This window comes from Nerophis ophidion, linkage group LG12, assembly GCF_033978795.1.
Source record: "Nerophis ophidion isolate RoL-2023_Sa linkage group LG12, RoL_Noph_v1.0, whole genome shotgun sequence".
NCBI classification, from domain to species: Eukaryota; Metazoa; Chordata; class Actinopteri; order Syngnathiformes; family Syngnathidae; genus Nerophis; species Nerophis ophidion.
This window is the reverse complement of record NC_084622.1, coordinates 45,964,971-45,989,891: the sequence shown is the minus strand read 5'-3', so window position 1 is coordinate 45,989,891 and position 24,921 is coordinate 45,964,971. Positions and strand designations below refer to the sequence as shown.

The following is a 24,921-nucleotide window of genomic DNA, read 5'->3' as shown; positions in this document are numbered from 1 at the left end:
ATTATTAGGTCCATCAGTGCTAAATATTATAAACTTATCACTTTCCTCGGGCACTGTTCCCCTAGCATTCAAAAAAGCGGTTATTCATCCTCTCCTTAAAAGACCTAACCTCGATCCTGACCTCATGGTAAACTACCGACCGGTGTCTCACCTTCCCTTCATTTCAAAAATCCTCGAAAAAATTGTTGCGGAGCAGTTAAATGAACACTTAGCGTCTAACAATCTATGTGAAACCTTTCAATCCGGTTTCAGGGCAAATCACTCGACGGAGACAGCCCTCGCAAAAATGACTAATGATCTATTGCTAACGATGGATTCTGATGCGTCATCTATGTTGCTGCTCCTCGATCTTAGCGCTGCTTTCGATACCGTCGATCATAATATTTTATTAGAACGTATCAAAACACGAATCGGTATGTCAGACTTAGCCCTGTCTTGGTTTAACTCTTATCTTACTGATAGGATGCAGTGTGTCTCCCATAACAATGTGACCTCGGACTACGTTAAGGTAACGTGTGGAGTTCCCCAGGGTTCGGTCCTTGGCCCTGCACTCTTCAGCATCTACATGCTGCCGCTAGGTGACATCATACGCAAATACGGTGTTAGCTTTCACTGTTATGCTGATGACACCCAACTCTACATGCCCCTAAAGCTGACCAACACGCCGGATTGTAGTCAGCTGGAGGCGTGTCTTAATGAAATTAAACAATGGATGTCCGCTAACTTTTTGCAACTCAACGCCAAAAAAACGGAAATGCTGATTATCGGTCCTGCTAGACACCGAACTCTATTTAATAATACAACTCTAACATTTGACAACCAAACAATTAAACAAGGCGACACGGTAAAGAATCTGGGTATTATCTTCGACCCAACTCTCTCCTTTGAGGCACACATTAAAAGCGTTACTAAAACGGCCTTCTTTCATCTCCGTAATATCGCTAAAATTCGCTCCATTCTGTCCACTAAAGACGCTGAGATCATTATCCATGCGTTTGTTACGTCTCGCCTCGACTACTGTAACGTATTATTTTCGGGTCTCCCTATGTCTAGCATTAAAAGATTACAGTTGGTACAAAATGCGGCTGCTAGACTTTTGACAAGAACAAGAAAGTTTGATCACATTACGCCTGTACTGGCTCACCTGCACTGGCTTCCTGTGCACTTAAGATGTGACTTTAAGGTTTTACTACTTACGTATAAAATACTACACGGTCTAGCTCCATCCTATCTTGCCGATTGTATTGTACCATATGTCCCGGCAAGAAATCTGCGTTCAAAGGACTCCGGCTTATTAGTGATTCCCAAAGCCCAAAAAAAGTCTGCGGGCTATAGAGCGTTTTCCGTTCGGGCTCCAGTACTCTGGAATGCCCTCCCGGTAACAGTTCGAGATGCCACCTCAGTAGAAGCATTTAAGTCTCATCTTAAAACTCATTTGTATGCTGTAGCCTTTAAATAGACTCCCTTTTTAGACCAGTTGATCTGCTGTTTCTTTTCTTTTTCTTCTATGTCCCACTCTCCCTTGTGGAGGGGGTCCGGTCCGATCCGGTGGCCATGTACTGCTTGCCTGTGTATCGGCTGGGGACATCTCTGCGCTGCTGATCCGCCTCCGCTTGGGATGGTTTCCTGGTGGCTCCGCTGTGAACGGGACTCTCTCTGCTGAGTTGGACCCGCTTTGGACTGGACTCTTGCGACTGTGTTGGATCCATTGTGGATTGAACTTTCACAGTATCATGTTAGACCCGCTCGACATCCATTGCTTTCCTCCTCTCTAAGGTTCTCATAGTCATTATTGTCACCGACGTCCCACTGGGTGTGAGTTTTCCTTGCCCTTATGTGGGCCTACCGAGGATGTCGTGGTGGTTTGTGCAGCCCTTTGAGACACTAGTGATTTAGGGCTATATAAGTAAACATTGATTGATTGATTGATTGAACTTCCTGAGTCTAAATGAAGACAAAACATAAGTCATGTTGTTCCGTCCAAGTCGCTCTCCCGCCCCCAACGTTGACCTCGGCACTCCGACCCCATATCTCAGTGACTGTGTCACAAACCTGGGGGTAAAGTTCGACTCAGATTTTAAATTCGAAAAACAAATCAGCAGCGTCGTTCAAAAAAGCTTTTATCAATTACGCCAAATAGCGAAAGTGAAACCGCTTCTGTCAGGACATGACCTTGAGAAATTAATTCACGCCTTTATCTGGAATGGTTTAGACTACGGCAATGCCCTGTATGTCGGCATTAGCCAGGCGTGCAGCTGGTGCAGAACTCTGCTGCTGGTCTGCTAACACAGACCCGCAGACGTTAGCACATCACCCCTATATTAGCGTCCCTTCACTGGCTCCCTGTGCATTATCCAATCAGTTTTAAACTCCTTCTGTTTTTAAATGTCTGAACAACCTCGCGCCAACATATCTCTCCAACCTCCTTCAGCCTTACTGCCCCACTCCATCCCTAAGATCAGCCGATCAGCTGCTACTGACGGTCCCTGACACAAGGCTGAAGCTTAGAGGTGACAGCTTTCGCCGCTGCTGCTCCCAAGCTCTGGAACCACCTACCTCTCTGAGTGTTAGACAAGCCTCCTCTCTTCCTGTTTTTAAATCTCTCTTAAAAACATACTTTTATTCCTTGGCTTTTAACACTGAGTGATATCCATCCTGCAATGGCGCCCCATTATACACCTGCTGTCAACCTGTTTTTATGTTTTATTTATTTATTTTTTATCATGTTCTGTTTGTGTTGTGTTGTTTTGTCGGTCCTCGTATTATCTTTTAACCTGCCCATTGTACAGCACTTTGGCTACCCCTGTGGTAGATTTTAAATGTGCTTTATAAATAAAGTTGGTTTGATTTGATTTTTATTTTAAGCATTAGACACCTTTTTACCTGCACCCTGCCTCCCGCTGTTTCCGACATCTACAAAGCAATGAATTACCGGCTGCCACCTACTGATATGGAAAAGAATTGCACGGTTACTCTGCCCAGCTCTAGACAGCACAGACACTCAACAACAACACATGATTTACAGACTATAATTACTGGTTTACAAAAAATATTTTTAACCCAAATAGGTAAAATGACATTATCTCCCACGGCACACAAGACAGTATCTCACAGTACACTAGTGCGCCGCGGCACAGTGGTTGAAAAACACCGCTTTTACCAACAAATCATCCAAGATACCAAGGTTGGCTGTAAAAAGTTGGTGCTGATCAAGATCCAATTCCCTTAAGTTATAAAGATGACTTGACATTTTCAGCGACCGGCTCTCTCCTAAGTGCCATTTTAGTTTATTTTGTTTTGTGTTCGAATGAGTTAATATATCTAAAGACATCACTCTTATGTGTGCACCCATCTTTCCTCTTTGATGCACACACTACTTCCTCCATCCAATTCAGTCCACTCAGACTCTTTGTTAAGGGGACATATTGGAAAACCATTAGCTCTCATTATGCTTTATAGCCACCCGCTCTCCCCACCCTGTCTTTTAATCACAATCCATCCCTTGGTGTGTGTGTGTGTGTGTGTGTGTGTGTGTGTGTGTGTGTTGGTGCGGGCCATCCTGCCTGCCTGCACGGAGGTGTGTTTTCTTTTGTGTCTAGCTGTATGCATGAGTGTGCACTCCATTCTCTGCAGTGAGAGCAATGAACCACTTTGGGTGGAATGCATCCCCTATAGTGCCGCCTGCAACCCCTTGCTTTTTATAAAGGTGACACATTTTATCGAGGCCCATCCGAACAGCAGACGAGTTGTCAGCCAAATAGTGCGATACAAATAAAACAGATTAGAAGGGAATAGGATATGGATTCTATTGTTACATGAAGTCCTTATGGAGGTAAACATCCCTATTTGTGCCCACTTTGCCCTTTGAGCTTCGATTTTGCAGACTCCTAAAGTGTTCAATGTCTCTGTGGGGCTTTGATTTGATCATGTATAGGATTTCTGCCAAAAATCCTATTAAATTTGAATTCAAATGATTTTCCCCATGCTAAGAAAATGTATTCATTGTGCGCCACAATCCAATTTAGGATGATATACAGTAGTTTAACTTCATCAGGGGTCACCAACGCGGTGCCCGCGGGCACCAGGTCGCCCGTAAGGAGCAGATGAGTCGCCCGCTGGCCTGTTCTAAAAATAGCTCAAATAGCAGCACTTACCAGTGAGCTGTCTCTATTTTTTAAATTTGATTTATTTACTAGCAAGCTGGTCTCGCGTTGCTCAACATTTTTTATTTTAAGAGAGACAAAACTCAAATACAATTTGAAAATTTAAAAAAATATTTTAAAGACTTGGTCTTCACTTGTTTCAATAAATTCATTTATTTTTTTACTTTGCTTCTTATAACTTTCAGAAAGACAATTTTAAAGAAAAAATACAACTTAAACATACCTTTTTACCTTTTAAATTCCTTCCTCTTCTTTCCTGACAATTTAAATCAATGTTCAAGTACATTTATTTTTTTATTGTAAAAAATACTAAATACATTTTGATTTAATTATTCATCTTAGCTTCTGTTTTTTTGACGAAGAATATTTGTGAAATATTTCTTCAAACTTATTATGATCAAAGTTCAAAAAAATTCTGGCAAATCTACAAAATCTGTTGAATCAAATTTAAATCTTATTTCAAAGTCTTTTGAATTTCTTTTAAAATTTTTGTTCTGGGAAATCTACAAGAAGTAATGATTTGTCTTTGTTAGAACTATAGCTTGGTCCAATTTGTTATATATTCTAACAAAGTGCAGATTGGATTTTAACCTATTTAAAACATGTCATCAAAATTCTAAAATTAATCTTAATCAGGAAAAATTATTAATGATTTTCCGTGAATTATTTTTTTAATTTTTTCAAAAAGATTCGAATTAGCTAGTTTTTGTCTTCTTTTTTTCGGTTGAATTTTGAATTTTAAAAAGTCGAAATTGAAGCTAAACTATGTTTCAAAATTGTATTTTCATTTTTTTTCTATTTTCTGTACTTTTAAACCGTTCGGTTAAGTGTTTATTTCATCATTTATTCTGTACAAAAAATCTTCCGTAAAAGGAAAAAAAATGTACGGCGGAGTGACAGACAAAAATACCAATTTTTTTGTATATATATATATATATATATATATATATATATATATATATATACATATATTTATTAAAGGTCAATTTTGAAAATTGGCTATTTCAGGTAATTTATTGAAGTGTGTATCAAACTGGTAGCCCTTGGCATGAATCAGTACCCAAGAAGTAGCTCTTGCTTTCAAAAGGTTGGTGACCCCTGAACTACAGAGTATACATACTATTTTTAATGTCAGTTTCCCCACTATTATCATTTTTTGTCTCTCCCCTTTTCCCTCATATTTTGTCTGCTTTGTCACCTTTTTTCAATATTTTTACCTGGTTTAGCTCTATGGTGCAAAGGCGTAGTCTGAAATCGACAGCCTAAAATTGTTATTGTTCAAAAAATTCATGGTAGTAAAAATAGAATATTCAGGATTACGCTATTTTAGTTAGCATCATCGTTATGGTAAAATAATGTGAGGCTTTGCTTGCTGAATTTTTGAGCTGTGTCTTTTATTATCTTAGATGGAGAAAGACAGACGGAGGGAACAGACACCGGTCGCAAGAGGGACACTCGCTCCTCAGCTAGCCACCACAAGAATGAGGACACCAGCGACAGCAGGGAAGACGAGGCGGCGGTAAGTCTCTTTGGATGCATTTGCTCATACACTTTTGCTATCTTGGCTCCTATTATATTCGTACCAAATAGGTTTCGTTGTCAGTATGTGTTAAATGTATCCATTTATTCCAAGCTGTATCTCTTATCCTGGTAAGCTGGAGTCTATCTTGTAGCCGATGGAGCGAAACACATACAGATAGAACAACATTCACACAATCACCGCTACGTTGCTTTCTTAAGGTGATCTATCACATAAACAGTGACGGCCCCTGGCTTAAACCAGGGGACTCCAAACTACGGTCCGCCAGCGTTCATAATCCAGCACACAAGAAGTCCCAAGTAAAAAAAAAAATTAAACATATATAGATATATATATGATGATATTACGGACATCAGTGTGTAAAGGATATCACCACAAGGGCTCAGGAACATTTCATAAAACCAATGTCAGTAACTACAGTTGGTCGCTACATCTGTAAGTGCAAGTTAAAAGTCTGTTATGCAAAGCAAAACCCATTTATCAACAACACCAAGGAACGCCGCCGGCTTCTCTGGGCCCGAGCTCATTTAAGATGGACTGATGCAAAGTGGAAAAGTGTTCTGTGGTCTGACGAGTCCACATTTCAAATTTTATTTGGAAACTGTGGACGTGGTGTCCTCCGGAACATAGAGGAAAATAACCATCCGGATTGTTATAGGCACACATTTTAAAAGCCAGCATCTGTGATGGTATGGGGGTGTATTAGTGCCCAAGGCATGGGTAACTTACACATCTGTGAAGGCGCCATTAATGCTGAATGGTCCATACAGGTTTTGGAGCAAAATATATTGTCATCCAAGCAACGTTATCATGGACGCCCCTGCTTATTTCAGAAAAACAACGCCAAGCCACGTGTTACAACAGAGTGGCTTCATAGTAAAAGAGTGCGGGTACTTTCCTGGCCCGCCTGCAGTCCAGACCTGTCTCCCATCGAAAATGTGCGGCGCATTATGAAGCGTAAAATACGACAACAAGACCCCGGACTGTTGAACAACTTAAGTTGTACATCAAGCAAGAATGGTAAAGAATTCCACTTTCCAAGCTTCAACAATTAGTTTCCTCAGTTCCCAAACGTTTATTGAGTGTTGTTAAAAGAAAAGGTGATGTAACACAGTGGTGAACATGCCCTTTCCCAACTACTTCGGCACGTGTTGCAGCCATGAAATTCTAAGTTAATTATTATTTGCAAAAAAAAAATTAAGTTTATGAGTTTGAACATCAAATATTTTGTTTTTGTAGTGCATTCAACTGAATATGGCTTGAAAATGATTTGCAAATCATTGTATTCTGTTTATATTTACATCTAACACAATTTCCCAACTCATATGGAAACGGGGTTTGTATGAATTAGGTCATAACGTACGAGAAGTCGTAAGATGGCAGGATATACTGTGTAAAATTCATTGGAAAGTTGGCGACCTTAAGGCCTCCGTGTAAATGTTGCAAACAGCCCCTTTAATTAGGGCCAGTAACACTAGGGGGGTCACATGATCATGGTGATCGATCACTCGCTCTGCAGGGCTTTGCTTGTTGTACTTTGATGGACTTAATTGCCTCATGGATACAATTGTACTTTGTCTCTGCCAAACTTCTCTTCAGTGCTGAGTCAACATGCCGTCTGTAATAGTTTTAGTTCTGTTTAGCAGCAGTCTGGCCATCTCTATTCAAAAACCCATCGAGATACAGTAATTGCTCATTTAGTATTGCATGATGGTGATGATGACGATGATGCAGGCGGATGGCGATGTCACGTTGGCCGCGTCCAAGTGAGGAAGAAAGCTTTGTTTGTTGGCACAGTCTTTTTGAGACACCTGTTGTTGTCGTCTTTTGATTATTTTCCTCCATTATGTAGGATGATTCGTTGATCTGGTAACAGCAGGCAGTAGCTAGTAGCTAAGATAGCTTTTTTTAGCATAGTGATGAGAAGGTTCACTTTTTTCTCTTCTGAGTCTTGGGTTCTGTGCCAGAAGCCTTCAAATAAATCCAAATGTTTACCACAAACACAGGCAGCGAAAAGACACAGAGCTAAGCACAGCTACACGGACCAGAGCTGACAACAAACAGGAGCCAATCAGCAGCCAGAACTGGAAACAAAATGCTTTGTGATTGGCCGGCCATCAGCCAATAGTGTGCCGCGCTCGATGTCACGTGGGAAAAGCCGTTTCACTTGTGACTGTTGGTAATACCATTTAAAAACACAGAGTTATGATTTTTAAATATGCGATGCACTTACTTGTCAACCTTGAGACCTCCGAATTCGGGAGATGGAGGTTGAGGTAGAGGGGGTTTGGGGGGGCGGGGTTTGGTGGTAGCGGGGGGGTGTTAATTGTAGTATCCTGGAAGAGTTAGTGCTGCAAGGGGTTCTGGGTACTGGTTCTGTTGTGTTACGGTGCGGATGTTCTCCCGAAATGTGTTTGTCATTCTTGTTTGGTGTGGGTTCACAGTGTGGCACATATTTGTAAGAAAGTTAAAAATGTTTAAACTGCCACCCTCAGTGTGACCTGTATGGCTGTTGATCAAGTATGCCTTGCATTCACTTATGTGTGTGTTGAAGCTGCATATATTATGTGACTAGGCCGGCGCCCTTTTTGTGTGGAGGAAAAGTGGACGTGATGACAGGTTGTTGAAGACGCTAAAGGCAGTGCCTTTAAGGCAGGCCCCCTATTTGGTTTCCGGGTGGAAATCGGAAGAAATTCGGGAGAATGGTCGCCCTGGGAGATTTTCGGGAGGGGCACTGAACTTTGTGTGTCTCCCGGGAAAATCGGGAGTGTTGGCAAGTATGGTGACGCAATGAGACTGTAGTAAGTGAATCGGGAAGTGGTGAGGGAACTTTGTATCTTCTGTGGGCCCCTGCCGCATCTGACAGAAAAGAATAAAGTTCATATATGGTTTCAAACATATTTGTTTTGTTTTTAAGGTTTTGTAATCACTTTTTGCAAAGCAATTATGCAAATATGCCACTGACGCTGTCACTCTTTCCCAATGCGTAACAATGCATAGAGCTGAATCCAAGTGTTTTGTCCCCTCCATAGAGAATCAACTATGTACAAACCCCGTTTCCATATGAGTTGGGAAATTGTGTTAGATGTAAATATAAACAGAATCCAATGATTTGCAAATCATTTTCAAGCCATATTCAGTTAAATATGCTACAAAGACAACATATTTGATGTTCAAACTCATAAACTTTGTTTTTTTTGCAAATAATAAATAACTTAGAATTTCATGGCTGCAACACGTGCCAAAGTAGTTGGGAAAGGGCATGTTCACCACAGTGTTACATCACATTTTCTTTTAACAACACTCAATAAACGTTTTGGGGACTGAGGAAACTAATTGTTGAAGCTTTGAAAGTGGAATCCTTTCTCATTCTTGTTTTATGTAGAGCTTCAGTCCTTCAACAGTCCGGGGTCTTGTTGTCGTATTTTACGCTTCATAATGCGCCACACATTTTCCATAGGAGACAGGTCTGAACTGCAGGCGGGCCAGGAAAGTACCCGTACTCTTTTACTATGAAGCCACTCTGTTGTAACACGTGGCTTGGCGTTGTCTTGCTGAAATAAGCAGGGGCGTCCATGATAACGTTGCTTGGATGACAATATATTTTGCTCCAAAACCTGTATGGACCATTCAGCATTAATGGCGCCTTCACAGATGTGTAAGTTACCCATGCCTTGGGCACTAATACACCCCCATACCATCACAGATGCTGGCTTTTAAAATGTGTGCCTATAACAATCCGGATGGTTATTTTCCTCTTTGTTCTGGAGGACACCACGTCCACAGTTTCCAAATATAATTTGAAATGTGGACTCGTCAGACCACGGAACACATTTCCACTTTGCATCAGTCCATCTTAAATGAGCTCGGGCCCAGCCAAGAAAGCGGCGTTCCTTAGTGTTGTTTGATAAATGGCTTTTGCTTTGCATAGTAGAGTTTTAACTTGCACTTACAGATGTAGCGACCAACTGTAGTTACTGACAGTGGTTTTATGAAATGTTCCTGAGCCCATGTGGTGATATCCTTTACACATGGATGTCGGTTTTTGATGCAGTCCGTAATATCATTGCTTACGTGCAGGGATTTCTCCAGATTCTCTGAACCTTTTGATGATTTTACGGACCGTAGATGGTAAAATCCCTTGCAATAGCTCGTTGAGAAATGTTGTTTTAAAACTGTTTGACAATTTGCTTACAAAGTGGTGACCCTCACCCCATCTTTGTTTGTGAATTACTTAGCATTTCATGGAAGCTGCTTTTTTACCCAATCATGGCACCCACCTGTTCCCAATTAGCCTGCACACCTGTGGGATGTTCCAAATAAGTGTTTGATGAGCATTCCTCAACTTTATCAGTATTTATTGCCACCTTTCCCAACTACTTTGTCACGTGTTGTTGGCATCAAATTCTAAAGTTAATGATTATTTGCAACAAAAAAAAAATGTTTATGAGTTCGAACATGAAATATGTTGTCTTTGCAGCATATTCAACTGAATATGGCTTGAAAAGGATTTGCAAATCATTGTATTCCGTTTATATTTACATCTAACACAATTTCCCAACTCATATGGAAACGGGGTTTGTAAACAGTTTGATTAAAGTGTGTATTCAAAACATGTTTTTATCAATGATGGAGAAGATTGTAAGATTGTCTTTACACAAGACCATATCCACAGAACACTAATCCACGCTTTAAGATTAATTCCAAATCTTTAACCCAAATTGTTTTTGCACCGTGTGGCTTTTGAGCAGCCCAGAAATATTTTATGTTTTATTTCATATGCGGCATTCATGTTCAAAATTGATTTGGACCAAGAATGAATGGAATGTGCATGAAGAGAGAAGGGTCATGAATGGAAAATGACAGGGTTTTCAAGGGAAATATGTACCTTATACAACTCTGGGTTTGGGCCTATTCATGGCCAAGTAAATAGTGGCGCTCAATATGGGTCGGTGGCGAGTGCTTCTGCTGCAAGAAGTTACGAGCTGTGCTGAAGAATCAAAATTCGATTTAAGCATTTTACATCCGTCAATTCCCCCCAAAATGGCTGCATAATTATGGCAGGAGCGGCAATATTTTCAATGACTCTAACTTCGAAGAAGACGGGTTTTACTCAGAGTTGGGATGGGTTTTTTGGGGGGGGTGATTTGTCATTTTGAAAATCAGGCGCATCCCAAAGGGGACAAAGACTGAGTCAGAACCTATCGAACAGAGAAAGGAGAGCAGAACTGGCACTCACAAGAGAAATATAAAGGAGGTTTGTCGCTCATTTTAAATTCTAAGCCCTTTTCTACTGATGTTTTCATTAAGATGCTTGAGGAAATGCTGAAAGTGCATGAAAAAACACAGGCTATGGTGTGTTTGGAAGAGGAGATGCAAGAGCAAGGGTATCCGGGAATGACAATCATTTTATTTATATTTTATTCTTTGCTCATAATGTTAACCATATTAGTTTTAAAGTAATCATGGACCAGGGCAACACAAGCATTCAGAGAAGTTTTATATAAAGTTGATCATTTTGAGGCACCTCATAATTTGATTATAATTATGATTCATGGGCTATGATTTGATTTTAAAATTGTTAAAAATTTATCAATTATTTATACATCTACACTTTTATTTTGCATATTACGATACGTATATTTTAATATTCTTTTTATTATTATTATTACTATATTCTCCATGTATTACATTTAATTATTAGTCATATTATTGATATGTAAACATGTATTTTGATCATTTTAGATACTTTTCAAAATAAAGGAGGCCACAAAAAAGGTTCATTATTGTATTAAACTGTGGATGGATGTTTTTTGCTAGCCAACTATGTTTTAAAGCAGTGGTTCCCAACCACCGGGCCGCGGCCCAGTACCGGGCCACGGCTTGATTGGTACCGGGACGCAGAAGAATTGGTTATATATATATATATTTTTTTTATTTACTTTTAAATTACTATTATTTTATTTTTATTTTTTTATGAAATCAACATAAAAAACACAACATACACTTACAATTAGTGCACCAACCCAAAAAAAACTCCCTTTTTCATGACAAAGAAAGAAAAAAAAAGATTCCTCCTTCCTCCTCCGTTTTTGACCGCACTAACCCAGCTAACCCATAATGTTAAAAGAATGATAGGTAATGGTTCTCCAAAAGTTGAGAACCAAAACTAGAATTACAGTATTTTTTAAAGAACATTAGCAATAATGCCGCATTTTAGATCCATCTGTATTGGGTAATGGGTTTTGGGGGGGGTCGCAGCTTACTGCAAGGTTTGTTCTGCAAGGATGCAAACGGATGACTCCGGACAGGATTTGCAGTCAAGAACATGATTTAATCGTGTAAATAACACTCAGCGAGGTACAAAACAGAAAACAGGGTGAAGGAACAGGGTGCCGATTGCACTTGAAGCTAATGCAAAGACTTAGCGCAGGAAACATGAAACTTCACGAAACTGTGGCATGAAACAAACAAAACTTACAGGGACACGGCATGAAGCGAACAACTAGCATAAAATATGGCATGAAACAAACAAAACTTACTTGGCAAGGCATGAGGTAAAAACTTAGCATAAACTATGGCATTGGTCGAAACAAACAAATGATGCCAGGCTGACTGACTGGCAAATGCAAGCTTAAATAATGTCTCATGATTAGAGCCAGGTGAGCATACTAAACACAAGGGGCAGGTGAAACATTTGTATTTTGTTTTCTAAAATGTATACCTGTGACAAAAGAAATAGACCAATCCAATGCATAGGAAACTGTTTTTCAGGAGGATATGTGCAGATGACTTACATACATACATGTATATTTACATACTTACATAACTACTCAGTGGCCTAGTGGTTAGAGTGTCTAACCTGAGCTCGGTAGGTTGTGAGTTCAAACCCCGGCCGAGTCATACCAAAGACTTTAAAAATGGGACCCGGTACCTCCCTGCTTGGCACTCAGTATCAAGGGTTAAAGGCCTACTGAAACGAGATTTTCTTATTTAAACGGGGATAGCAGGTCCATTCTATGTGTCATACTTCATCATTTCCAAATATTGCCATATTTTTGCTGAAAGGATTTAGTAGAGAACATCCACGATAAAGTTCGCAACTTTCGGTGCTAAGAGAAAAGCCCTGCCTCTACCGGAAGTCGCAGACGATGACGTCACATGTTTGATGCCTCCTCACATATTCACATTGTTTTTAATGGCAGCCTCCAACAAAAAGTGCTATTCGGACTGAGAAAACAACAATTTCCCCATTAATTTGAGCGAGGATGAAAGATTTGTGTTTGAGGATATTGATAGCGACGGACTAGAAAAAAAAAAAACGAGATTGCACTGGGACGGATTCCGATGATTTTAGACACATTTACTAGGATAATTCTGGGAAATCCCTTATCTTTCTATTGTGTTGCTAGTGTTTTAGTGAGTTTAATAGTACCTGATAGTCGGAAGTGTGTCTCCACGGGTGTGTTGACGCCCAGTGTCTCAGGGGAGTCGACGGCAGCTATGGACTACACAAGCTCAGCTTTTCTCCGGTAAGAACTGACTTTTTAAACACAATTTTCTCACTGAAACCAGCTGGTTGACATTTGGTTGGGATCCATGTTCGCTTGAACGCGCTCTGATTCATAGGAAAGTTTCACCTTCAGGAATTTTAAACAAGGAATCACCGTGTGTTTGTGTGGCTAATGGCTAAAGCTTCCCAACTCCATCTTTCTACTGTGACTTCTCCAATATTAATTGAACAAATTGCAAAAGATTCAGCAACACAGATGTCCAAAATACTGTGTAATTATGCCGTTAAAGCAGACGACTTTTAGCTGTGTGTGTGTGCAGCGCTCATACTTCCTAAAAACCCGTGACGTCTTGCGTACACGTCATCATTACACGACGTTTCGAAGACGAAACTGCCGACAAAAATTTAAAATTGCAATTTAGTAAACTAAAGCGGCCGTATTGGCATGTGTTGCAATGTTAATATTTCATCATTGATATATAAACTATCAGACTGCGTGGTGGCTAGTAGTGGCTTTCAGTAGGACTTTAATATACATGTGTAAATGTTTGGTTTCTCAACCGTGTGCGTCTTGCTGCCCAATCAAAGTCTGTCTTCTTACTTCTGCCTATTCTCCCGAGCGCATTTATAGAGGACATTTGTGTTTTGTTTTCTAAAATGTATACCTGTGACCTAAGAAATAGACCAATCCACTGCATAGGAAACTGTTTTTCAGGAGGATATGTGCAGATGACTTACATACATACTCAGTGGTCTAGTACCTACTCAGTGGTTTAGTACCTACTCAGTGGTCTAGTACCTACTCAGTGGTCTAGTGGTTAGAGTGTCCGCCCTGAGATTGGTAGGTTGTGAGTTCAAACCCCAGCCGAGTCATACCAAAGACTATACAAATGGGAGCCATTACATCCCTGCTTGCCACTCAGCATTAAGGGTTGGAATTGGGGGTTAAATCACCATAAAGAGCGTGGCACCGCTGCTGCTCACTGCTCCCCTCACCTCCCAGGGGGGGTGATCAAGAGAATGGGTCAAATGCAGAGGACAAATGTCACCACACCTAGTGTGTGTGACAATCATTGCTACTTTAACTTTAACTACTTGTGTACACACACATCCTGTATGTGCCTCTCAGGTTGGCAGCTCACCACATCACAGAATAAAAAATAAATGTGAGAGTATTCCAGTGTGGTCGGTCTATTTTTGGAAAATGTCAGTGCCAAAGATCAACACAGTTCTTGTTCTAGAGCCTGAATGTCATATAGGTTTGAAACCAAGCACAGGTGGAGTGAGAAAGGGAGAGAAACGATGATGATTCAGTGTGTTTAAAGACCTACTGAAAGCCACTACTAGCCACCACACAGTCTGATAGTTTATATATCAATGATGAAATATTAACATTGCAACACATGACAATACGCCCGCTTTACTTTACTAATGCTATTTTAAATTTCTTGCAGAGTTTCTTGATGAAAACGTCGCGGTATGATGACGCGTGACGTCTCGGGTTGGAGGGGACATGTTAGTCCAGCACCACTAGCGGCTAAAAGTCGTCTCTTTTCATCGTATAATTACACAGTAAATTGGACATCTGTGTTGCTGAATCTTTTGCAATTTGTTCAATTAATGGGGTGGTACAGCTTGGTTGGTAGAGTGGCCGTGCCAGCAACTTGAGGGTTGCAGGTTCCATCCCCGCTTCCGCCATCCTAGTCAATGCCGTTGTGTCCTTGGGCAAGACACTTGACCCACCTGCTCCCAGTGCCACCCACACTGGTATAAATGTAACTTAGATATTGGGTTTCACTATGTAAAGCGCTTTGAGTCACTAGAGGAAAAAGCGCTATATAAATATAATTCACTTCACTTCACTTAATAATGGAGACGTCTAAGAAGAATGCTGTTGGTGGAAAGCGGTGGATTGCAGCTGCCTTTAGCAACTGAGACACACCCTGTGTTTCTTTGTTTGTTGTGAAGCTTTAACACAGAGCGGTCAAGCGAACATGTTTTCTACGTCAACCAGCAAGTTTTTGGATGGGAAAATTGTGATGTTAAGTCAGCTTTTACCGGAGACTTCAGTGGATTATGAGACTTCCTCCTGCAACTCAAAAAGGCAGCTGTGATCTTGGCTCCTCTATCGGCTTCTCTGACAGACACTGGCGTTCACCCCGGTCATCTGACTTTCAGGTATGTCTTTACAATCTCACTAAAAAACTATTAAAACAATAAGCAGATAAGGGATCATCCAGAATTATCCTAGTAAATATGTCTAATTACATCGCTTTTTCTTTTTTCTTTTTTCCTTTTTTCTTGTGCTTCACTCTAACTTTCTTTATCCACAAATCTTTCAACCTCGCTCAAATTAATGGGGAAATTGTTGCTTTCTTGGTCCGAATAGCTCTTGCTGCTGGAGGCTCACATTATAAACAATGTTCGGATGTGAGGAGCCATACAACCCGTGACGTCACGCGCACATCGTCTGCTACTTCAGGTACAGGCAAGGCTTTTTTATTAGCGACCAAAAGTTGCGAAATTTATCGTGGATGTTCTCTAAATAAATGATAAATGGTTTGTACTTGTATAGCGCTTTTCTACCTTCAAGGTACTCAAAGCGCTTTGACACTACTTCCACATTTACCCATTCACACACACATTCACACACTGATGCGCCAACCAGCACCCATCAGGAGCAAGGGTGAAGTGTCTTGCTCAGGACACAACGGACGTGACGAGGTTGGTACTAGGTGGGATTTGAACCAGGGACCCTCAGGTTGCGCACGGCCACTCTTCCACTGCGCCACGCCTCTACTAAATCCTTTCAGCAAAAATATGGCAATATGGCGAAATGATGAAGTATGACACATAGAATGGACCTGCTATCCCCGTTTAAATAAGAACATCTCATTTCAGTAGCCCTTTAATGTAATGTTATGTGGGTCAGGGGGACAGAGCCCCTATCCCTTGTTGGCCTGCTCTGTTAAGTTCCTCTGGTAGGCTCCACTAATAGTTTGTGTTAGACGTGTCACACAATGGTATGACAGCAGTAATAAACAGCCAGGGGCAGCAAAGAGTGACACATTGAAAGGTATGCGGCGTGTTCAGAGCAAAGAGCAGTTAAAGATGAGCAGCTCCATCTTTGTTGAGGAAGAAATGACATCCCAGACGCAAATATTTGATTTCGAATTCCCTTGCGAAAAGTGATCTACAGTACGTCAAAAAGCTGTTTTTACAAAACTGAAATGTTTGTCACCCTGCTAGTCTCACCAGCGTCTGACGTTTTTATCTTTTGTGGCAGTACCCTGACAAAACTTCACCTCATATCTATTCCATTTATATGTTAAGATTGCACAGAACTTAATCTGATAAGATAGAGACGAACGAGGTAGTGTGTGAACATAATAAATTGGGTTTAATAACTTTTATATGAACAGTATAAATGGATCAGATATAAATGAAAATGACAATAATTAGATTCTGTGGCTTCTGACCCTGCATAGCCAGAACATTCCATTCAAATCACACACAAGTTTATATGTTTTAATACTTTTGAAATGGCCTTAATTAGGGATGTAGCGATGAACTGTATAAGTGATACAAAATAAACCTTCCGACAGTTAGTATCACTGTTTTATTTAAAAATAATTGAAAAACTGTGATTAATATCCGCAGTTTAAAGACCTACTGAAAGCCACACAGTCTGATAGTTTATATATCAATGATGAAATATTAACATTGCAACACATGACAATACGGCCGCTTTAGTTTACTAAATTGCAATTTTAAATTTCCCGTGGAGTTTCTTGTTGAAAACGTCACGGAATGATGACGCGTGGGCGTGACGTCTCGGGTTGTAGAGAACGTATTAGCGCAGCACCATTTGCGGCTAAAAGTCGTCTCTTTTCATCGCATAATTACACAGTATTTTGGACATCTGTGTTGCTGAATCTTTTGCAATTTGTTCAATTAATAATGGAGAAGTCAAAGTAGAAAGATGGAGTTGGGAAGCTTTAGCCTTTAGCCACACAAACACACGGTGATTCCTTGTTTAAAATTCACGGAGGTGAAACTTTACTATGGATCACAGCAAACATGGATCCCAACCGAATGTCAGCCAGCAGGTTTCGGTCAGAAAATTGCGGTAAAAAGTCGCCCTTACCGGATATCAGCTGAGCTTGTGCCGCCCATACAGTTGCCCTCGACTTCCCTGAGACACTGCACGTCAACACACCCGTGGACGTACACCTTCGACTATCAGGTACTGTTAAATTCACTAAAACACTAGCAACACAATAGAAGAATAAGGGATTTCCCAGAATTATCCTAGTAAATGTGTCTCAAAACATCAGAATCCGTCCCAATGCTATTGCGTTTTTTTTTTAACTTGTTTTTTCTTTTTTTTCTAGTCCGTCGCTATCAATATCCTCAAACACAAATCTTTCATTTTCGCTCAAATTAATGGAGAAATTGTCGTATTCTCGGTCCCAATAACTGTTTTTGTTGGAGGCTCCCATTAAAATCAATTTGAATATGTGAGGAGCCATCAAACATGTGATGTCATCGTCTGCGACTTCCGGTAGAGGCAGGGCTTTTCTCTTAGCACCGCCCCGCCCACCTCAAACGACGCACGGGGGGGCGACGGGGTTTGGTGCTAGCGTGGGTGCATATTATAGCCAAGAGTCATGGATGCATGGCATTCTGGGTAATTGTTATGTTGCGTTGATAATGTGTTACAGAGCCGTTGTTCTCCCGAAATGTGTTTGCCATTCTTCTTTGGTGTGGGTTCACAGAGTGTGGCGCATATTAGTAAGAGTGTTAAAGTTGTTTTATATCACAACCTTCAGTGTGATCTTTATGGTTGTTGAAAAAGACCCCTGGTTTACACATATAACAAGCAAAAAAGGACTCCTCCGCCATTTTAAAAATGACGTCAGGGGTAGTGTCACTCGTGACGTCACGCATTTGACCCGGCGGTAATAATAAGCATGCGCTAACAAATTTGGGAAGCGAGTTTGACCCGGCAGTAATTCAAGGCAGGCGCCTATCACATGCCCGGCGGAAATTCAAGGAAATACGGTATGTTCAATGTCGATACCGCATGTTGTTGTATAACGTTCATAATATATTACCCTAGACCAGGGGTCTCAAACTTTCTGTGGTCCAATTGCGGGTCCCACCTTAATATGAAAGTCTTATGTTTGTGCGGCCTGCATAGAAATGGCACTTTAGTGTTGTAGTTGTAGCTCAACGAACCTTCCAATCAATGTCCTGCTCTCAGAAGGCGGGACATGGACCAGGCTTGATGCAAGCAGAGAAACATTTCCCAATGAGTAAAAGTTCCTGCAGCGTTTTCTTCTGTGTCTGGTGGGCTGCCTGGTTTATATTAGGCACTCATGGACATTCGCGTTAACAACATGTAGCACTTTCTCCTGCCGGCTGAATAACTCACTGGACTGTCAAGTGATACAATATTCTTTGATTTTCGTGCCTTTCTTTGCTTTTCAGCAATGTTTAGTTAATAGTTTGATTTGCGAGCGTCTCTCCTCCCGAGTTTCTGTCCGTCCTCATGGTCTCCGGCGCTCCTGATAAAAAGACAGCTGATTAGACAACTCGTTCCAGCTGAGAAATCTCCTCACCTGTCGTCGCCTCAAAGCCTCGCTCCTGCAGGGGACCCATCGACCACGCCCCCTTCCACACAACACTTGCAAAAAAAGTTTTTAAAGTTCCTACCTAGCGGGACATTGTACGTATATGTCGTGGCTTACTTTGGTGGATCTCAAAAAGCGTTGAAGACAAGAGCGGTGAGTGTGACGCGTCTTTAACTGTCAACACTGTCAATGATTCAAAGCACAAGAACAACGGTGCCAACAGAACAAAAAGGCACACAATCCCAAAACACGATGAGCAGGCAAAGAGGCGGGCTGCAGAAGGGTACATAGTGTCCGTCAGCAATAACAGTCCCCAATAATCAGGACCAGTTTTGTGTCATTATTTTGTATTTGCGTTGCCTTACACAATGAACACTACATATATTTCAAATGAGTCTTGTATTGCTACGTTTATAACAGCATCAGATTATTTTCCCAGTAACAGCACGGCAGTCACATTTTTGCACTTGCTATCCCGCTACTTTGCACCATCTACAAATGCCGTGGTGTTTAAGTCATCATGAAAGACATGAACATCGAGCACAAAGGTGACTGCTACCTGGCTATTATCATCCGCTGTGCAGCTGAATGGGAAAAAGAGAAAATGACATTCTCCGTGCATGAGAGTGGAACCAAGTGGAGTTCAAATATATTCAACTTCACTAAACACCTATTTACTTATTTTCTTGTTCATTCTTAATGTGTTCATTTATTTGTTTCCTATTTTGTGTAAAAAAAAAAGAAAAGATATAAAGGGAATTTTTTTTTAACAAAGTTTTTCTTGTGGAATACCTGATGCGGCCCAAATCCACCCACACTCGGCCTTAATCGCCCCCCAGGTAAATTGAGCTTGAGACCCCTGACTTTCTACTTTTGGCTTTTTTGTAGACCAAGTACTAATAAAACTTATAGTAAGTTTCCTGTTTGTTCTTCAGGCTTTTAAAATAAAACATAACATAAAATAGGTCAATCATAATTCAAAGAGATAGCTTTTGAAAACAAACATATTGCTAGTCTAAGATCGCCAGAATTATGTATCAATTATTACCTTTTTGCTTGAATTGTGCAGATTGTCTCCAGTTAAAAGTACTGTAAATTGCATTTTTTTGGACCAAATTTGTTATGTTTTCCCTATTTCCAAGTCGGGCTGGGCGAATGAAACCGATATACTCGATACATGGCAGATTTGTCTCTGTGCAATATAGAAAATGACTATATCGTGATATTCGAGTAAACGTTCTCACACAGTTGCTTTTAGTTGTGGGCATTACACCGCATGCCTTTCCCACTCTTTCTTGTCCCTCCTTCTCACAGAGACTTAAACAAGCACACCTTCTTACGATGGTCATGTGTACAACGTCACACACCCTCACTGAGCAAAGAGGTAGCTACATGGGTAACATTAGCTGTGATGCTAACGGTGCGTTGCGAGTGGTAATACGAGAGACAGAAGGTGCCAATCTGGTAGCAAATGAAGGAAGAATTAATTCCCAAGAGAAACGGCACGGGGTGCCTCGTCTGAAGGTGGTTTGGCTTCAAGCGGGAATATGTTGAACAATTATGCGGCAAAAGCGTTGCTACAAAAAGTAGCAGCCCTGCTATTTAATTTCCTATTATTCAGCTCATTTTTATTCGACAGTTATTGAAATATCTTATCTAACATCATGCACAAAAGTGCTCTTTATTTGTTTTAAACTATTGTAGTGGTGTTCTGTACAAAAAGTGCATTTTAATTTAGTGTTGTTTTGATATGTCATCTTAGTGACATCATGCACAAAAGTGCACTCATAGCTTGTTTTAAAATGTCTCTGACAATCTTGCACTTTCTGTTTTAAAACGACATGAATGTTTGTGCCTCTGCTTAATAACTGTTAAATAAATACAGTTTTGCTAAATTGACTTAGTTGTGATTTCCCTCTCTGCATGAAAGTTTAAAATAAGAATATATTATTAATGCAGTATGAACATCTATCCATTTTCTACCGCTTATTCCCTTTCGGGGTCGCGGGGGGCGCTGGCGCCTATCTCAGCTACAATCGGGCGGAAGGCGGGGTACACCCTGGACAAGTCGCCACCTCATCGCAGGGCCAACACAGATAGACAGACAACATTCACACACTAGGGCTAATTTTAGTGTTGCCAATCAACCTATCCCCAGGTGCATGTCTTTGGAAGTGGGAGGAAGCCGGAGTACCCGGAGAGAACCCACGCATTCACGGGTAGAACATGCAAACTCCACACAGAAACATCCCGAGCCTGGATTTGAACCCAGGACTGCAGGAACTTTGTATTGTGAGGCAGACGCACTAACCCCTCTGCCACCGTGAAGCCGCAGTATGAACAAGAATGTTTTAATGTAGACACATAGACCAGGGGTCACCAACCTTTTTGACACCAAGAGCTACTTTTTGGGTACTGATTAATGCGAAGGACTACCAGTTTGATACACACTTATATAAATTGCCAGAAATAGCCAATTTGCTCAATTTATGTAAAAAAAAAAGGGTAATTCTGTCTGGCATTACGTTGTACATTTTTTTTTTCCTTTTACGGAAGGTTTTTTGTAGAGAATAAATTATGAGAAAAAAAACACTTAATCCAACGGTTTAAAAGAGGAGAAAACACAAAAAAAATGAAAATTACATTTTGAAACAATCTTCAATTTCGACTCTTTAGAATTCAAAATTCAACCGAAAAAAATTGAAGAGAAAAACTAGCTAATTCGAATCCATCCATCCATCCATTTTTTTACCGTTTATTCCCTTTCGGGGTCGCGGGGGGCGCTGGCGCCTATCTTAGCTACAATCGGGCGGAAGGCGGGGTGCACCCTGGACAAGTCGCCATCTCATCGCAGGGCCAACACAGATAGACAGACAACATTCACACTCACATTCACACACTAGGGCCAATTCGAATCTTTTTGAAAAAATTAAAAAAAGAATTTATGGACCATCATTAGTAATTTTTCCTGATTGAGATTAATTTTAGAATTTTTATGACATGTTTTAAATAGGTTAAAATCCACTTTAAAATAAGATTTAAGTTTGATTGTACAGATTTTCTAGATATGCCGGAATATATTTTTTAAAATTTTAATCATAATAAGTTTGAAGAAATATTCCACAAATATTATTCGTCGAAAAAACAGAAGCTAAAATGAAGAATTAAATTAAAATGTATTGATTATTTTTTACAATAATTAATAAAAACATTGATTTAAATTGTCAGGAAAGAAGAGGAAGGAATTTAAAAGTTAAATGGTATATGTGTTTAAAAATCTTAAAATAATTTTTAAGGTTGTATTTGGTTGTATTTAAGGTTGTATATCATAGTCATCATTGTCACCGATGTCCCACTGGGTGTGAGTTTTCCTTGCCCTTATGTGGGCCTACCGAGGATGTCGTAGTGGTTTGTGCAGCCCTTTGAGACACTAGTGATTTAGGGCTATATAAGTAAACATTGATTGATTGATTGATATTTTTTTCTCTAAAATTGTCTCTCTGAAAGTTATAAGAAACAAAGTAAAAAAAATAAATGAAGTTATTTAAACAAGTGAAGACCAAATCTTTAAAATATTTTGGGGGATTTTCAAATTCTATTTGAGTTTTGTCTCTCTTAGAATTAAAAATGTCGAGCAAAGCGAGACCAGCTTGCTAGTAAATAAATACAATTTAAAAAATAGAGGCAGCTCACTGGTAAGTGCTGCTATTTGAGCTATTTTTAGAACAGGCCAGCGGGCGACTCATCTGGTCCTTCCGTTGACCCCTGACATAGAATCATCATACTGCTGTGATTATATGCATCAAGTGTTCATTGCAGGCTAAGGCAAAATACCGCAATTTATATCGCCCAAAAATATCGAGATATTAATAAAAGGCCATATCTCCTAGCCTTATTTCCAAGTTTCGATTTAAGCACCTGCACCATTTTAAAAGTACCAACGTGGCACCAGTATCCAACAGTAAAAGATACCCAAGCCTCTGCAAAAACATAGTGACTAGCTATTGGATGACTAATTTTACGTTTTGCCCAAGCACATTTTGAAACGTGACCACAGGACGCTGAGACGGCAGGCACAGGGTAGGTAAAAAACAAAGAACAGTGTTGTAGGAAAATGCAAAGGAAGCATAGAAAAAGCTATGCACATTTTAATGATAAAAATGTCAAGATGTTGAGGAACAAACACAATGATGCATTCTTATTGACCACTAGGAACAAACAGGTGTGTTCTGTTAACAGGTGCGATAGGCGATAGACGGAAGAAATAGTGGCAAAAATGAGGCAACAAGGAAACGCAAACAAAGATGAGTGCTGGACAGGAAGTAAAACAAAATACCAGAAACTAATAATTGTCATGACAGATCATGTCAACTAACATGTCTGCGAACATTAGTCAGTTCTTTTTTCAATCAACGGAAAAGACGTTTTGCGATGTTCTTTTGCAGCTGTCAAAGATGTCAATTTGGACTAAGGCTCGTCAACGATTTACTGTAAAATATCGCTGATTGATAACTTACCCTCCCCAAGTCTCTTGTTATTTATCGCTTCAAAAACGATCACAGACTATATTACCATTATGATGTGTTGACTCGCATGTGCAGTTAGTTAACTGACAGTCAATTCGGGGAAGTTGGAAAAAAATAAAATCATCTGTATTAAAAATTCTACAAATCGCAGATACATCCCGCATATACACTATATTGCCAAAAGTATTTGGCCACCTGCCTTGACTCACATATGAACTTGAAGTGCCATCCCATTCCTAACCCATAGGGTTCAATATGATGTCGGTCCACCTTTTTGCAACTATTACAGCTTCAACTCTTCTGGGAAGGCTGTCCACAAGGTTGCAGAGTGTGTTTATGGGAATTTTCGACCCTTCTTCCGAAAGCGCTTTGGTGCGGTCACACACTGATGTTGGTCGAGAAAGCCTGGCTCTCTGTTCTAATTCATCCCAAAGGTGTTCTATCGCAGTGGTCCCCAACCACCGGGCCGCAGAAGAATTTTTTATTCATTTTTATTCATTTTTTATTTAGTTTTTTATTAAATCAACATAAAAAACACAAGATACACTTACAATTAGTGCACAAACCCAAAAACCTCACTTTTTCGTTACAAAAACCTCCCTTTTTCATGACCGGGCCACGGGACAAATTATCAAGCGTTGACCGGTCCGCAGCTTCAAAAAGGTTGGGGACCACTGTTCTTTGGGGTTCAGGTCCGGACTCTGTGCAGGCCAGTCAAATTCATCTACATTAGACTCTGTCATCCATGTCTTTATGGACCTTGCTTTGTACTGTAGTGCACAGTCATGTTGGAAGAGGAAGAGGCCCGCTTTAAACTGTTCCCACAAAGTTGGGAGCATGGAATTGTCCAAAATGTTTCGGTATCCTGGAGCATTCAAAGTTCCTTTCATTGGACTTAAAGGGGAACACTATCACAATTTCTGAAGGGATAAAACCAATAAAAATCCGTTCCCAGTGGCTTATTTTATTTTTCGAAGTTTTTCTCAAAATCTTACCCATCACACAATATCCCGAAAAACGGCTTCAAAGTGCCTGATTTACACCATCGCTATATCCACCCGTCTATTGTCCTGTGACGTCACTGCGTGAAGCCAGCAAACAAAAAATATGGCGGATAGCACAGAAAGGTATAGCATAGTAGGTCGGATTCAGACTTGGATTTCAGCGCCGTAAGCGATTCAACATATGACGCATGTATTGAAACGGATGGTTGGAGTATGGAGGCAGATACTGAAAACCAAATTAAAGAAGAAACAGAAGCTTTTGAGCCGTATCACGACAGACAGCGGCACGAGAGGAAGCGCGGACGAATTCGGCAACCGCCTTCTCAACAACGATTGGTATGTGTTTGTTTGGCATTAAATGTTGGTGGAGGGAAAGGCTGGACGCAAATATAGCTACAAATGAGGCATAATGATGCAATATGTACATACAGCTAGGCTAAATAGCATGTTAGCATCGATTAGCTTGCAGTCATGCCGTGACCAAATATGTCTGATTAGCACACTCCACATAAGTCAATAACATCAACAAAACTCACCTT

At 40.4% G+C, this 24,921-nt stretch overlaps 1 protein-coding gene across 1 annotated transcript in view; it reads left to right on the top strand.

The window, feature by feature from the left end:
• The window catches only part of LOC133563492 (N-acetyl-beta-glucosaminyl-glycoprotein 4-beta-N-acetylgalactosaminyltransferase 1-like), a 460,693-nt gene that overhangs the window by 173,380 nt on the left and 262,392 nt on the right, over positions 1 to 24,921 (top strand). Inside the window, exon 2 of the mRNA XM_061917651.1 lies at positions 5,570 to 5,682. Within this exon, the coding sequence (XP_061773635.1) occupies positions 5,570 to 5,682 (113 nt within the window). The remainder of the gene's footprint in view (positions 1 to 5,569; positions 5,683 to 24,921) is intronic.